Source organism: Ovis aries, chromosome 21, assembly GCF_016772045.2.
Source record: "Ovis aries strain OAR_USU_Benz2616 breed Rambouillet chromosome 21, ARS-UI_Ramb_v3.0, whole genome shotgun sequence".
Taxonomy (NCBI): Eukaryota; Metazoa; Chordata; class Mammalia; order Artiodactyla; family Bovidae; genus Ovis; species Ovis aries.
The window spans coordinates 45,680,213-45,696,454 of NC_056074.1; the positions used below are offsets into that span (position 1 = coordinate 45,680,213).

At 64.5% G+C, this 16,242-nt stretch overlaps 1 protein-coding gene across 2 annotated transcripts in view; it reads left to right on the plus strand.

The window, feature by feature from the left end:
* Positions 1-7,416, plus strand: part of ASCL2 (achaete-scute family bHLH transcription factor 2) — an 86,542-nt gene extending 79,126 nt beyond the window's left edge. Inside the window, exons 1-2 of one of the 2 annotated variants that reach the window (XM_027959728.3) lie at positions 4,946-6,418; positions 7,011-7,416. In XM_027959728.3, coding sequence (XP_027815529.2) covers positions 5,820-6,401 — 582 coding nt within the window. In that variant the 5' untranslated portion in view covers positions 4,946-5,819 and the 3' untranslated portion in view covers positions 6,402-6,418; positions 7,011-7,416. Of the gene's footprint in view, positions 6,488-7,010 lie in introns of those variants that run through there. The other variant, XM_060404149.1, reaches the window with a different exon arrangement.
* Positions 7,417-16,242: the final 8,826 nt, after the last annotated feature.

Here is a 16,242-nt window from a genome sequence, read left to right on the forward strand (position 1 = left end):
GGCTGCCCACTCCGGTATTCCCGGGCTTCTCTTGTGGCTCAGCTGATAAAGAATGAGCCTGCAATGCAGGAGACCTGGGTTTGACCCCTGGGTTGGGAAGATCCTCTGGAGAAGGGAAAGGCTACCCACTCCAGCATTCTGGCCTGGAGCATTCCAAGAACCGTATAGTCCGAGGGGTCGCAGAGAGTCAGACGCAGCCAACCGACTTTCGCTTTCACCGTGGAAGAGGCAGTGTTTTGTTCCTACGGGGACAGACGCCCATGCTGGATGCGGCTTTGCCTTCTCCACATTCAGAGCTTGTGCCAAAGCGAATCGCAGCGTGCCTTATCCACCTCGTGGCATCCCACACGGCGTTGCTTCTGATTAGGGAACAGAGGGTGGCGAGGGGCCCCTGCCTGTGGAACTCACCACGTTCCCCACCATCGTGAAGCAGCTGGCTTGCCAGGCGGTGGAATAGCCTTTTGAAGGCTCAGTCATAGTGCCAGCAAGGTGGCAATGCCCTGTGGGGCCGGGGCGGGTTCTCCAAGAGTCTGTATGCGCCCTGAGTCAGTGTCCACGGCCCGGCGCTGACTCAGCGGAGGCTCCCGGGATCAAGGGGTGACGCGGCAGTGGTCCTGACTGGCAATGGTGGGCCCCCGGCGTGACGGGTCCATCCTGTTCCTGAGACCACGCGTGCTCCTGCTCAGAGCTCTCAGTTCCACCAGGAGCTACAGCACTGAGCCCACGGAACCAGGAGTTAGGGCTCACCAGCCACTTCGGGGTCCTCGTGTCTCAGAATCAACAGGCAGAGAAGGGACTCCCCATGCCGGCCGGGGCGCCTGAACCCAAAGTGGGAGGCTGGGCTCTGCTCCCTCCTCACCGGAGGAGAGAAAGCGCACGAAGGCGCCGGGGGTCTGGGACTGAGGCCAAGGGAAAACGACAGGAGCCCAACCCAGGCAGGACCACTGATGACCCGACCCTCTAGGAACGAAGGTTTGGCTCAGCCACCAAGCACAGAACCACAGCCAGCTGGACTGTGGGGCTCGCTGAAGGCACAGGAGCACGGAGCAGGCGGTGGGAGAAGGTGGTTAATATATTGACCACAGCCTCACGACCGGTTATAGAAACCAGAACTGTAGCTGTGGTGTTTATTTCCCCCTTCTCAATGGTTACTGTTCAGCCACTAAGTCATGTCCAACTCTCTGCGACCCCATGGACTGCAGCACGCCAGGCTTCCCTGTCCTTCACCGTCTCCCGGAGCTTGCTCAGTCTCGAGTCCGTTGAGTCGATGATGCCATCCAGCCATCTCACCCTCCGTTGCCCCCTTCTCCTCCGGCCCTTCTGCTGTGTCACGGAGCCAAACAAACTTGGGTTTGCTCTCCTGCGTGCAGCAGAGCCAGTCTACGGATAAAACGTGGTTGTGGTGAAGGAAAGCGCCGCATTATTGCAGGCGCCAAGCAAGGAGTCCAGGCAGCTAGCGCTTAAGAGGCCTGAACTCCCTGAAGACTCACAGGGAGAGGGAAGGGAGTGATGAGTGATCAGGGTGAGTGATCGGCTTGTGGACGTTCTTCTGATTGGTTGGCAATGAGGTAATTGGGAGTCGATATCAACCTCTAATTCAAACAAGCCTGGGCTCTGCCGGCTTGTAGGCAGCAGGCAGTCAACTTCTCCTGCCTGGTGGGGTTTTCAGCACCTGCAGAACAGCTCAAGGGACATGGCTCAGAACACCATCCGTAGCCCTGGAGGCGTAACTAAACGTCCTCGACTTGAGTGGCTGCACTGTTCTTTTGTCTTGCCCAACTGTCTCCTTTCTGCGTTTCTCATTTCTCTGACTCCATCTAAAGTGTTTCTGCACACGAAGTGGCAGGATGTGCGGGGAGGGAGGCTCCGTTCTGGGACGGCGCCGTCGGGTCCTGCCTGGAGAGGCAAGTGTGTGCATCTCTGTCTCCTGTTTCCTCTCGTCTTGTCACACAAGATGCCCCGACTGCAAGCCACAGCATTTAGGCCTGGGAACTTACAGCAGTGCTTGAGGGTGTCGGGGGAGGGGGACGCACCCCCAGGCCCCCTCCTCCTCTTCTGGGGCAGGAGGGTGTGTGTTTCCATCTGTAGGCAGGACAGCTGTGCCACACGAGGCAGAACTATGACCTTTCTGCTGTTTTTGTCTGGAGCTCAGGCACGGATTCAGGAGCTGGGTGCAGGTGCCGCGTTGACAAGGGGTGGATGTGTGATGATCAGTTTTGAGTGTCAACCAGCCCAGTCCACAGGTGCCCAGACTAGACTTTATTTCCGGGTGTGTCGGGGGGTGTTTCTGGATGGGGTGAAGATTAGAATCAGCGCCCACTGCAGTGTGGACAGCATTACGGAGTTCGCTGAGCAAGCGCTTGAACGGAACAACGGATGCAGTGGGAGGAATTCGCCCTTCCCCCTCCGTCTGTCTGCTGGAGTTGGGACCACCTAGCTTGCCATCTCCCGCCGCTGCACTGGGGCTCACACCACTGGCCCCCAGGGTCTCAGCTCTCCACACTTGGACGGGATCCCACCAGCACACAGGCTTTCTGGGTCTGCCTCCTGCAGATGGTAGACATGGGGCTTCTCAACTCTACCATCGAGCCACCGGGTTCCTCATCATAATCTTGTTACATATTTTCTGCTTCTCTGGAGAATCCCGACTCGTCGTTGGTGGGGATCATGCTTGACGTCTGGAAGTACTTCATGTCCCATGGCTCCTGGATTCCAGAAGGTTCTGGACTCCCAAGTGACGTGGGCACACAGGTGGGACTCCTGCACGAAGGCTGCAGGACAACCTTCGGGCTTGGAAAAGCTGCTGGCTTGGCCCAGATCGGCTACCTGCCTCCCACCCGTGCCCTGACCCAGAGAATGTACTTAGGCAGCCAGGGAGGAAGGCCCTGGAGGGGTGGACAGAGGTGGGCAGCAGCCCTGGGCCACAGGAGGAGTGAGGAGCCCAGGCCAAGGCAGCTGGCAGTCAGCCCCACTTGCCCTCACCCAGGCATGGAGCTTGCCCGGCCTCTGCCTGGCCAAGTTCCGCCCCAGGGGAGGCCCCAGAGGGTCCAGACAGCTCCATCACTCCGAGAAGGGGGACCCAGAGCCTCTCTGCGCCTCACGTGTCCCCAAGGTGCCCCACACTTTCAGGGTCTGCACCCCAGTCCCATGGAGCCTGTGATTTCAGAGTGGGCAAGTGCTCAGCCTCAGTCACCCCGGAGCAGGGATTGGCATGTCCCCCTGGAGCAAGAGGAAGCCGGGCTGCTGGGGCCTCCCAAGGTCAACGGCAGAGCTGGGCCTGGACTGCTCCCGTCCCTTGGCCACCGCCCACCCCTGCAGTGGCCAGCTCCTTCTGATCCTCTCTGCTGGATGTGAGGTCCCTTTAGCGAAGCAGGGTCATGCATGGCCTGGGCATGGGCGGTGCCCCGTGGACACAGAGAGAAGGGAACCTGTCTTCCCACGTGGAGCCCTCATATGGACAGCCAGGATGAGGGCCACGCTGTGCACAGCATGGCACAGAGGGACCCAGACAGGGCTCTGGTGACGCAGCCTCAGAGCTGAGCGTGAGGCCGGCGCAGAGGGGGGCCCAGGCTTAATCCCCAGGGCCCGGGCATGATCTGACGCGCCGGGGTAATGACCCTCCTGCTTCCAGGCAGGGGACAGGCAGGAGGGGGCAAAGCCGGAGCCCAGGAGGCTGGGGAGAGGCAGAGGCAGCCCCCAAGACTGTCCGGGGCCTGGAGACACCGTGGGGCTTCAGGCAGGGCCCTGTTTGCAGGACTTGGGAATTCTCCTTGGCACCCTTGGCACGGGCAGGCAGATTCCTATCTGGCTGGGGGTTTGCCAAATAACCCTCAGGGAAGGAGGGGGCAGCTCTTAACCAGAGAGGGGCTGCAGAGGCGAGCCAGACCTTCCACTCTGAAGGGACCTGACTCCCATCTGGATTGCCCCACTGGCCAGAGGGCTGACTGCGCACGCATTCCAAGTCCTTTCTGAGTCAGCTTCTTCCTGAGAAATAGGGCCCCACACCCACCTGGCTCCTGGCAAGTGCTAGACTCCAGGTCACTTCCTACAGCAGGCAAGCCGACCAGACTTGCCAGAATCCTTCATGGGGACAGGAGCCAGAGGGCGCCACCAGGCAGGCAGGAAACCCTCGCCACGGTGCCCTGCGGGATCCTCGGGAGGCGCCCCAGCCCCCCTACCCCTTCCCCATGCCAGCAGAGTAAGTCTGCTCGAGGTAGCTGGGCCCGCCCCTTACCCCCGCCCTCCATTCCCAGAGGTCCTGGCCCGAAGGGTCTGGTCACTTTTCGGGAAAAACCTGCTGGGTTTGGCCTCCCGAGGGCATAGCCATTTGGCTGGCCTTCCCAGGCCTCGGGGCAGGACAAAACTCTCCCATTAACGGCGCATATCCAAAGTCCGTGCCCCCTCAAATCCCGAAAGGTACCCCCGTCGGTCAGAGGGAAAGGCGGCTGCCCCCCCACCCCGACTTCCCCCACCGGCCAATCCCAGCGCGGGAGTAGGTGGCCGGTAGGGAAAAGGGTCATGAAGGCGGGTAGACGTCCACGGGTGAGCGGCCCGAGGGAACCGGTCCAAGAAGGGAGGACGATTTGAGGGGACTATGGAAAGCAGAGGAAGCTTTGAGAGCGGGGCGGGGGGAGACGGGCAGAGGGGAAAGGCAGGCGGACTGCCCCCGGGGTCCGAAGCAGTCTGAGCAAATCTCCAGGCCCTTCGCCTCAAAGATGCGCAAGGCCGGGGGCAGACTGCGCAGGTGGCCGGGGCCCGGGGGAGCGCACCCCAGGAGCCAGGCCCCCGCCCCGCGCCCCGCCCCAGCGCGCCGAGCCTCCACTCCTTAAGCCCCGCCCTGGCGGGAGGACGGCGTGGCCCTCTCTCAGGCCCCGCAGAAGAACAGGTGGGCGCCCTGCCAGGACAGGTGCGCGTGGGAGCGCGCCCACCCGGGTCGCGGGGAGGGGCCGGGCGGGGCCGCGCGGGCGCCCAGCTTTGTTAGAGACGCTCCGGGAGCCACGCGTCTGGCGTACACGCTGCCTCCCAGGGGCCGGGCGTGGGGCCGCGCCCGCCGCGATTGGCCGAGCGGGCGGCCCGCCATTGGCTGAGCCCCCCCACGCCCCGCGGCCTCGAGGGGCGGAGCGCGGGTGCCGGCTGCCCGGCGCGTGCTGCCCCCGGGGGTCTCACGCGCCTCCGGGATGGCTGCGCCGCCGCGGTGGTAGACACACCTCCCCTCAAAGGCGGGCGCGGCGGGGGGCGTACCCAGGACCTGTGAACAGCAGCTTCGGGGAAGGGGCGGCGGTGCGCACGCGGCACCCGCGGACTGCATCTGGGGGGCGCACTGGGGGCCTGCTGGGAACGGGGACGCGCTGGGGGCCTGAGGGCTGTTGCTGGGGGACTGGGTGCGGTCTTCGGAGGCTCACCGCTCGGTCTTTGCAGACTGTGCGCCAGGGGTTGGGCGAAGCGCGGCGCGAGGGGGAGGCAAGGGAAGGAGGGCGTGAGAAAGGAGGCGGCGGCGCGGAGGAGGGTTATCTAGATATTTAAAAACGCGCCGCCTGCGTCGCTCAGGGAAGACCTGGCGAGCGACTGACGGCACGCGCGAGTCACGAGCCCCCCACGCTCCTCGGCGCGCACTGCCCGCCCTCTCCCGGCCTCCTGCGCCTTGCTGTCCCCGGACCCTGGACCACCTGGGGTCGCGTACCCCAGGGAGTCTTGGCAGCGCAGTGCCCGATCGTCGCTGAGACTTGATCGGCTTTCCTCCACCCTCGGTTCTTTGCCCTCCACCTTTTTGCGGCGCACAGAGACTCGGGGGAAGCGCGGGGCGAGTGGATGCAGACGCGATGGACAGCCGCGCGCTGCCCCGGCCCGCGCCCCCGGCGCCTGGTGTCCCGGGCTGCTGCGCCGTTCGCCGGCGACCGGAGTCCCCAGAGCTGCTGCGCTGCAGCCGCCGCCGCCGGCCGGGCGCGATGGACCCCGGCAGTGGAGCGGCGGCCGTGGCGCGGCGCAATGAGCGCGAGCGCAACCGCGTGAAGCTGGTGAACTTGGGGTTCCAGGCGCTGCGGCAGCACGTGCCGCACGGCGGTGCCAGCAAGAAGTTGAGCAAGGTGGAGACGTTGCGCTCGGCGGTGGAGTACATCCGTGCCTTGCAGCGCCTGCTGGCGGAGCACGATGCTGTGCGGGCCGCGCTGGCCGGGGGGCTTCTGGCCCCGGTCGCGCGCCACCCCCTGCCCCGCGCTCCATCGGGGACCCCCGCCACCGCCGCCTCGCCCTCCTGCGCCTCGTCGTCCCCGGGTCGTGGGCGCAGCTCGGAGCCTGGGTCGCCGCGTTCCGCCTACTCGTCGGACGACAGCGGCTGTGAGGGCGCCCTGAGCCCCGCGGAGCGCGAGCTGCTCGACTTCTCCAGCTGGTTAGGGGGCTACTGAGCGCCCGGCCCCGCAAGGTAGGCTCCGAGAGGCGGGAAGGAGGGAGGGTTGGAGGTAGGACCGCTGGGCGCGGTGGAGACAACGGCCTCGCCGCTCGCGTCCCCGAGAGCCGGCGAGGCCGGAGCGACGGCCTGGATTTCGCTCCCTCTTTATTCCTCCCCAGACTTCTTCAAGCCTGTGCAAGACTAGCGTTTGTTTGTCCGGGATTGCAAAACTTCCCCCTTGCTGCTCCGCCGCCGTAGGGGGAGCGGGGAGACGGAGGGCTGGGGCGGGTGAGGCCCCGAGTGTTTGCGGATCTCGGGGCAGACTAGGGCGCTGGGAGGCGGAGAGACTTTGCATTGCAAATTGCGCGCCCGGCCCGGTGGCAGAAATGAGTCGGCGGGGCGCGGAGCCCTGACTCACCCCGGCTCCGAGCGCTCGCCCCGCCCGGCGCCCGGGGCCGGGCCACACACCGAAGCCGAGGCTCCCACGGAGACCTGGGCTCCAAAACCCACCCAGAGAACGAAACTGCCGACTACGCTTGTGGGGGTGGGGGAGGGCCGGGCTGCGCGGGGTGTCCGGGGCCGGATCCCGCACTAACGCTCGTGCCTGTCCCCCCTTCCCTCCCAGCGATGGGGAGCGCGCTCACCCCTGCGGAGCCAGCCGGTTGGAAAGGCTCCCGCCTCCGTGTTCGTCGTTCCGCGGGCCAAGCCACCACCGAGCCAGGGATCCAGCCGACGCTCCCCGGCCATCCAGCCTGACCCAAGGCTAGTGTGCAAGCGGCCCGCCTGACCTCCTCCTCCCAGCGGCAGCTTCCTCGGACCCCAGCCACCCTGTCCGCAGAGACCTTCCCCTGGACTGGGGCTGCGGAACCGACTCTTGGAGGTTTGAAGGGGAGAGGGCTTTATGACGTCGCAGATGTTTTTTACGAACGCATGCACTTGAACTGCTCAGGGACACTGGCGGTATGAAGGCTTATTTTTGTGCAAAGAGCCCTTAGATTTAGAACGCAATAAAGACTGTTTATTCCCTCCGACTCCCTCTTCCTGGAAGTTGTGAACCTGGCTGAACTCTCCCTTGCCACAGCCCTGGGGCAGAGTCCCTGGTGGGCGTCCCCTTGCAGCTCGGCCAGCTGGGGAGAGACCAGCCTCAGGAAGCCTGTTTCAGGGAAGATGGCTCTATACATAAACCGGTGCTGTGTATCAGTGGTGGGGGCGTACCCGCTCCATACCCCTGAGGCCCCCATGATCCAGGGGAGGGTCCTGTGTGGGTGCGAGGGTGGTGGCTTCGACCCTGGACCCAGCAGGCCCACATCTGTGGTCGCGTCTCCCTGGACCCCGTGCCTCCATCTGGGGGTTGCTCTGCCAAAGCAGTTGATAGGCCCGGGCGGGCCCGGGGCTCCTGTCAGGCGCTGGGGCCTCACCGCTGGGACGCTGAGGTCTGCAGGCTGCTGACTGGGGTCGGGCTCTGAGGCAATGCCCAGCATAGGGCTCAGCCTGCGGAGGTCTGGCCAGTGGGCCCCCAGGCTGCCCTCTGTCTCGGGGTCCAGGTTGCTGCGGTCCGATCCCCGCTGTCCGCCACCAGCTGGGTGACCCCTGGCAGGGCTCTCCACCTGGCAGTGGGGGGACCTACAGTTGCGGGAGGGCGGGGCAGAGGTGTCTGGCCGTGTCCAGCCCACCATACTCGGCCCTCTGCTGCCACACCTGTGGCTCCTGGCCACGTGTGCCCTGCAGGCTACAGAGGCCTGGGCCCTGCCCACCTGTTTGCAGGTGGGGGCTGTGAGGGCCTCCTCTGAGAGGAACAAGGAGGCCTCCCCAGGCTCCCTGAGCTCAGAGGTGATTACTCAGCCCTACCTTTGACCAGAGCCTCGGCGGCTTTGAAGTCTCACCCTGCCCAGAGCTCTCTTTTATTGCACAGGTTGGGGTGGGGAGCCGACAGGGGTCCCCCAGGCTGCTTTCAGATGCTGAAGGCACCCCTTCCTCCCGCGGGGAGTGGTTGGGTCACGGCCGTTGGAACCCGGGCAGGTTGGGGCGACTGGTGTTGGCAGAGCAGATGTGTCCCGGGTGAGCAGGGAGACATGCTGGGTGGGTCTGACGAGGCTCAGGCTTGGCGGGGTCAGCAGAGCAGCTATGGCTGGGGAGTGCGGGGTCAGAAGTGACCTGGCTTCATCCAAGGGACAGACGAGGCATGTGACGTGGCCACCCAGCAAGGGCCAGCCTGCGGCCTTCCCCAGGGTCCACAGCGTGGTCAGTGACCTCGCCGAGCCTCTGGCTCCGGCCTCTGCTGAGTCTCCTTACCTTGACCCAGGGAAAGGCATGCAGCTCTCAGGACACGAGGTGGTTGTGGGCAGGGTAGTATCACACATGGGTGTTGGCTGGCAGGGGGGTGGGGGGCGCACGGGAGGGGCAGGCCGAGCGGGACTGGCGATGAAATTCTGCCAAGGGTAAGAGCTGCCATTTTTGTGCTTCTGTTTTTACGGAAAATCGTTCCAGAGCTTCCGCTGGACGTGTTCTCTTTGCCAGGCACGGAGGATGGGGTGGTGCCTGAGGAATCCCCACCCTCATGGAGCTGACATTCTAGCAGGGCACACAGGCTCTGTCTAACTCACAAGTGACATTGTTGTATCAGGCGTCCAGCATCCGGCCTGGTCAACGATGGACATGCCAGATCTGGGAGAAGGCTCTGAGAAGCCCCCATCACCAGCAGCAAGAACTGAACACAAACCCTCGGCTGTCCACGCACCCCTCCCCACCCCCACGTGGTTCTGAAGCAGACCCCAGACATCACACGGTTCCACCCATAAATTCTCCAGATGAGCTTCCAAGGGGAACCCCAGTACCTTGACCCCCCAAATGAACAACAGCTCTTCTCATTTTGTCAAACACCCAGTGAGTGGCACAGCCCTCTGATTGCCTCTGTTTTCCACGTTTGTGATTTTTTTTTTGACTGCATGATTGTGGAACGTCCCTGACCATGGATAGGGCCCGTGCCCCCTGCGGTGGAAGCAGAGTCAAGTACTGGACCCCTGGGAAGTCCCTGGTTTTATAACAAGGAGCCGGTGCAGATCCGCCCTGGGGTTAAGCCTCTCGTGAGCACCCCTTCCCCAGCCGCCTCAGGAGGAAGCGAGGTCATCCGTGTCCCGGCGTCGCTGCTGGTGCTCACTGGGTACTGGTCCTGCGTCTCCTGTGACTGGAGAGGGTGGCTCGGAAGCAGAGGCGAGATCGGACTCCCGTTTGGTTTCTGGCTCCTGGGCTCAGAGCATGTTCCTGGCTCTGCATCCCATGTGGTGGCTGATCACTGATTACCTGAGCGGGCTCATTTTTAAGAGAAGAGTGGGCTGTGTTTGACCAGGCAGGATGACAGCTGCCCACATGGGCATGCTGGCCTGCCTGCTCACCCTAGGCAGAAAGCGCCCCATCCCCCGCCAGCTGTCAGTAACCGGGTGCCGATCGCGGCCCCCTTTACAGAACCGGAAAGCACAGCTCTGAAAGACGAGGCGCTGGAGGTCATAGAGCCTGAAGGTGACAGGGCACGGTCCTCAAACAGGGACGGCTTCATTCCTGAATCCTCGCAGTGGCCCCCTTCCAGGAGGGCGGGGCTGCCTGGGGCTGTCCTGGGGGGCACACTTAGCAATTCCATGTTCCAGACCAGCACGTTTGCTCGGGTCCCCACCCTCAGCTCCGTGGTGGGGGCAGTGGGGCTCTCCTGGTGGCCTGTGGCCCAGGCCTTACCCCCCGCTGGAGGTCAGAAGCCGATTTTAGATCGAAGGAGCCTGGGGCTAGGTGGGGACCCCCACTGTGGTGGGGGGAAATGGTGCCTTGGGGTAAAGCTGGGTGGGACTGGGGGAGTCTTTCCTAGGGGTGGGCAGGTGGTCTGGATGGCCACAGCCCCCAGGGGCTCTCTGGGGGCGCCGTGCCGCGGGAGGTCAGGATGTTGTCTTCGTTATTTGTGACAATGGGTTTCCTGAGGAACCCTGAGCCAGGAGCCTCCCTGTGGCTAAAACTCACCTAGTCAGAGAATGGTGTGTCCCTGGAGGCCACCCACACGGGGCCACCCTCTCAGACGCTGGAGTCCAGCACGAGTGCCCCCTGGCCTCGTCTGCTCTGCCAGGTCCCACGCCTGGTCGTTCTGGAAACCACTGGGCACCTTCTCTGTGTCCAGCTGCAGCATTGCCCAGGGAAGCCCTGCCCTCAGGGGACCTGTGTCCTGGGCACATGGCACTGCTGGGCCCTTGGCGGACACACTGGCTCCAGGGAAACATCAGGGGCCCTGGGTGTTGTCGGGGTCACGTAGCATCTCGGAGCTGTGCCCCTGAAATGGAGCCTGCAGTCCTGGCCTTGCAGATCTGTTGCCTGTCCGGTGTGCTGGGACCAGTGCGTCCCGAGAGGGGCAGTCAAAACTGCCATGGTCCTGCCTGTTCCAGGGCAGCCCCCCCCGCCAGAACCCCCGGCCCAGGGCTGGCTTCCTTATCTGCGGGGCCCTCCTGCAGCGTGAGATCACAACGAGACGCCCTTGTTCAAATGTGGGGGGAAAGTGACGCTAAAGGTGCAGAAATAGCTTTTTCCTTTATTCCACGGCCTATCTTGACGTAGTGGCACAAACTTACTATTTAACGCCATTCAAGTAAAGAAAGTTAATAATTTATTGGCATGAATTTCTATACTGTGCGATGCTAGTCTTGGATGTGGAGTTAAGCATGTTAACTGCCACGCAGAATCACCGAAATGACGCCGCTGAAGTGTTGCAGCTTACACGTGATTTTGCTGCTACGGAATAGCGGAGACGCTGCAAAGACTACATACCCGCGTTCTGCTGCACCTGCGCCCGTCAGCTGCGGCCGAGGAAGGGCTGAAAGGAGGCAATTCTGGGTTCACCCGTCCCCGCTTTCGTCCTGTGGTTGGTTATTTTCCACTTAAGCGGTCGCCGGTGCAGGCGGCCACTCGAGGAAGGAGGGATGGTGGGTGCCACGCGTGTGTGTGGAGCAGGTTCTGGCTGGGCCGAGGACAGGCCCCTGCGGCTGTGGCACCCGCCTGCTGGGTGGAGGAGGCAACCCGCGGACCTCGGGTCCCCCTGGGCCCCATGGCACGGGTCCCCGGGAGCGCTGGTTCCTCCAAGGGGCTCTTCCTGGAGGCGCTGGTTCCTTCCTCGCACGTGGCCCGCATCTCTCTGCATCCGTGCGTCCTCTGCTGGCCCTTCACCTGTGAACAGTGGTCTTTGCCCTGGTGTCCGCCAAACTCCAACGACTGGGAAGCTGAGCCTGGTGCACACCGCCCCCTACCCTTCGCCGCCAGCTGGGTCGGGGGAGCCACGTGGGGAGGCAGCCGGTGCAGTGTGCATCATCTGACCCTGCTCCACGGAGACGAGTGGCCTGAACAAGGGCGAGCCTGAGTACGGAAGGGACCGGGCATCAGCCGTGGGGTTCACGGGCTCACCTTCCCTCTCGACGGAGACTGAGGGTTGAGTGGGCATTCGGGGCAGGGGAGGGGCCAGGCAGACCCCTGCTCAGTGCCGTGGACGCTGGAGTCCTCACCATCACGCACAGCAGCAGTCCCGTGTGGCCTCGGGGTGGAGGAAGAGGGACGTGCGGGGGGCTGTATCCCCGAGGAGCCGGTGTGGAGAGGCCCGGATTGGGGTGGGGGCTGCGTCTGCCCCCACGGCCTTGCCCAGGCCAGCCCTGCCTTCCTACCTGCGCTGGGTCCCTCTAGGCCCCTGAATCCTAGCTGGGGGGGAGGCCCTGGGGGAGGGCCAGGGCAAGGGAGGGTCCTGGGGTTCCGAGGCCACCAGGCCACGAGAGGACCCCGCGGATGGAAGGGGCGCAGCCTCAAAGGCGCTTTGAGAGGGTGAGGCTCTATGGACCCAGAGGGTGCGAGGGGGGTCCAGGTAGGCCCAGCAGAGCCCCTGCTGTTTGTGGGGGCAGGGGGCACTTGGGGGTCCTGAGGGAGAGCGGGAGGAGGCTGGAGCTGACCTGGCAGGGCCAACAAGAGAAGGGTCTCAACTGTGGCTTTGTGATGGGGGCGCTGCTGGTTGGAGGAGGCCCTGGGAGATAGAAGGGGTTGCAGACTGTCGCTAGTGGGTGAGGAGGAGGGGGCCCAACAGGGCTTGTGGACCCTCTCCGGATAACACCGGTCAGGGTAGGGGCTGTCTAGGGGCCTCCCGGGGATGGGCTCTGGAGGACGAGGTCCACCCTGGTCTTTGCTGCAGCAGAGAGGAAAGTGGACCGGGGGCCTGTGGGCTGTGAGTCCGCCTCGAGCTCTTTTGGGTCACGGTGTGGGCAGGCCCCTCAGGAGCCCCTCGTCCTCCCAGCCCTCTCGAGGGGTCTTGTCCCCACTTCCAGGCCCCAGGAGGCTCAGCAACAGGCCCGAGGCTCACAGAGACGCCAGGTTCTGAGCCGACAGCTGAAGCTCCGGGCACAGCTGCCCCCTCCTGCCGCCCCTCCTGGCCCCCACCTGCCTGAAGGGCACCATCGTTGGTGCTTCTGCTGGGATCACTGCCAGGGAGGGTCTCGTCTGCAGAATGCCAGCTCTGGCCTCCCATACCCTGTCTTCCAACTGGGGGGACCTGGGGAGGCACACGTGGTGAAGGGGGAGCAGATGCCTGGCTGGGCTCTGGGGGCAAGTGCCTGGCCCCTACGCTGGTGCCCCCAGCCAGGGCCGCGTGCAGGTGGACGGAGCCTCCCCGCTTCCTGCAGGGGGACCCAGGACCCCCTCCAGCCCCACCCCCACCCCAGGGCAGATTGTGATTAATGAGGCAGATCTATCAGCCCAGGGCAGCGGGGGTGGGGGGGGGTGTGGAGGCGGGCAGACCAAGCATTTGTCTCGGGTGCCAAGGAAACTGCCTTCAGCCTGGCCATGTGCCCCCAGCAGTGCCCCCTGCGGAGCCTGGGCCCCTGCAGCCCCCCTTACACGTTGAAATGGGCCTTTGTCACCAGAGCGCTGAAGCTCAGCTTCTCAGAGGGGGGCACCCTGAGAGCACCCCAGAGCAGCCCCTGCCCAAGGCCACTCACCAAATGGCGCGAGAAACCAGGGTGGGTGCTCACCCCCTGCTGCATGCCACCCCCCGCGACTCTGCCACAAGCCCCGGGGGAGGGGTGGGGACTCTGAGCCAGGTCCTGTCTGCCTGCCTCCCTTCAGCAAGACCCTTCCTCCGTGGTGACCAGGAACGCCAGGACCAGCGCTAAGGCGCCTGGGGTGGACTTGGCGAAACTGAGGCAAGAACCCAGGGGCCTTGACGGCCTTGGAGGCAGTGCACTCATCAGCCAGCGATGTGGGGCAGCTCAAACAGCTGACGTTCGTCATCTCCAGTCCTGGAGGCTGGAAGGCCAGGACCTGGTCCCTCCCCTCTCTCCTGGGTGTGCAGGTAGCCGTGTCCTCACTGAGTCGTCCCTCTGAGTGTGTCTGTGTCCTGGCCTCCTCTTCCTGTAAAGACCCCAGTCATATTGGACTAGGGTCCACCCTCGTGACCTCCTTCCACCTTTATCACCTCTTTAAGGGCCCAGCTCCAAATACAACTTCATTCTGAGGTCCTGGGGGTCAGGACTCTAAAGAGGACTTCGAGGGGCACGGTTCAGTCCTTCACAGGCAGGGCTTTCCAGTGACCCCAGCCCCTCCCCGCGGGACCCCAGCTGCACATCTTCTGCTGGGACAGCCCCACCCCTCGGGGCCCTGTCCGCACCCTTGCTGCAGCCTGGGGCTGGCCAGGAGACGGGCACCATCGGGCAATGGTCACTGCTGAGGACGGAGGGGCCTGGGTGGCCTTGGACGAGCTGCCTCTCACCCTGGGGCCCCGGGGAGCCCACAGGAGGCCAGGACAGGCTCCAGGCCTTCCCAGGGAGGGTCCCTGTGTGCCCAGTACCTGTGACATGGGTCCCGACAACCTGGAAAGGGCAGGTGTCCCCTCAGTGGGGGGATGGGCCGGTATCAGGCTGATGGGCATCCTCAGGACGCTTTCTTCTCCCCGCTGTCTCCCTCGTGTTCTGCGTGGGGTACGGCCCGGGGCCCCACGTGGGTGGCCTCCCCCTGGTTCAGGTTTGGTACCCAGAACTATCTGCGGCGGTGCTGGCCGCCACCTAGGGCTCCCCGAGTCCTTCCCCTCACCGCGGACCGGCATTTGCCTACAAGTTCAGGCCTGGCCACAGAGGCGGGCCATTGCCCTCATTGATAAACGTGCAAATCCCTAAACGAAGTCCAATTAATATCCAAACGAGGGTCTGGGAGCAGCTCGGGCTGCCTGATGAGGCCGCGCTGGGCTTTATCTTCAGCCTCAAATATTTGTCTCTCATTTGAATGCCTTTTGTGGGATTGAAAGTGGGCGGGGCTCCATCAGGGGAAACCCGGCCTGGCAGGCCTGGTTTGGGGAGTCACCCCTCCCTCCCGCGCTTCCTGCAGCGCCTCCTGGGCCCCGTGGCCTCTCCCTGACCATTCCCTCCCCACCCCCGCCCGGTCAGAGGCCTCTCCTCCAGCGGGCCTCTGTGCTGCTCACACCCTCCTGCGGGGCCCAGGGGAGGGACTCGGGCACCAGGGGCTCAGCTCTGCCGGGCGGTGGTGTGGAGCGGTCCCACACGGAGGGCACGCGTCATCCTCGGGGTGTGCGCTAGCCAGAGGCCGCGGTGGGCGACTGAGCGTGTGCAGCCACGTGCGTGCTGGTGTGCTTAGCACGCACCCGACCCCTCCCTGCTCAGCTCAGCCTGCTGTGCTGTGCCCATTTTACTGGCCTGGAAGCTAGGACTCTTGGCTGTCGGACGAGTTTCTGGGGCTGGGAGTCGCGGCAAGGCTGGCTGGCCCAGGGCTCTTACCACGGAGGGGGTGCACAGAGGCTGCTCTGTCCGGGGGCATGGGACCAGCCAGGGTGGGCCGCCCTTCCAACAATCTTCTTCCCACTGTCGTCTCCCCTGGCAGTCGCCCCTTTACCCTCGACCGCCCCTCAGCTTGGGCACGACCCCTCCTCCCGAGCCCTCTCCTTCCAGACGCTGGCTCTCTTCTGGGAAGCCTTCCAGGGCTGCCTCGCCCTGGTCTCAGTGGTCGGGGCCAATAGGGCCTCCTGTGAGCTCTCTCTGGGAGACAGGGAGAGAGGTGAGCGGGGTGGGGGAGAGACAGGGGAGGGAAGCCCAGGGGACCCCCCTGCACCCCTGGGCCCTGTGTGTGCTCCCTGCCCCTGTGGCGACACCGCCTGGCTCCTGTCCTGCTCTTCCTGGGGTGCAGGGAGCCCTGGGGCTCGGCTGGAACCTAAGGAGGGAGAGTTGGGGGATTCCAGAGCAGGGAAGGGCAGGGGGCCAGCACCTGAGGGCTCAGAGTTATGACCGGTCTCTGAACGAAGCTGGGCAGCAGGATTTTGGACCCAGACTGGCTGCCCTGCAGGGCCTACTGGGGCCTCCTCACCTGGGGAACAGGCCAGAGGGCACCTGGGGAGCCCAGGGGAGGGGGCTGAGAGGCTGTGGTCGAGACTGGGGAGTCCCCCGGGGAGAGTGGAGTGGACGGGAGGGACGAGCCCCTGCCGGGGGGACACCAAGGGGCAGTGCGGGCCCAGCCCAGCTGCCCAGGGCATTGGTGGCCCAGCCCTGCCTGCCCCCGGCAACATGGGCTGCACTTTTCCTCGCCGCCTCTGTGGCCAGAAAGAAGAAGTGGAGTTGGGAGTGGGGCACGCAGCCTCGAGGTGGGTGCTGGGCTGGAGAGACAGCCTTTGGGAGTCACTTTGGAGCCCCGTCTCCGGGATGTCTCACCCCCGGCTCCCCGGCCCACCACCAGGGGCTGTCTGCAGCGGGAGACTGCTCTGGACCCAGTGGGCCCCCTACTTGCCCAGGGTCCCTGAGGCCCTTCTCCTCTGCCTGCTACGGCCCTGCTGGAGGGTGTGCGGCTCTGCGGGGCGC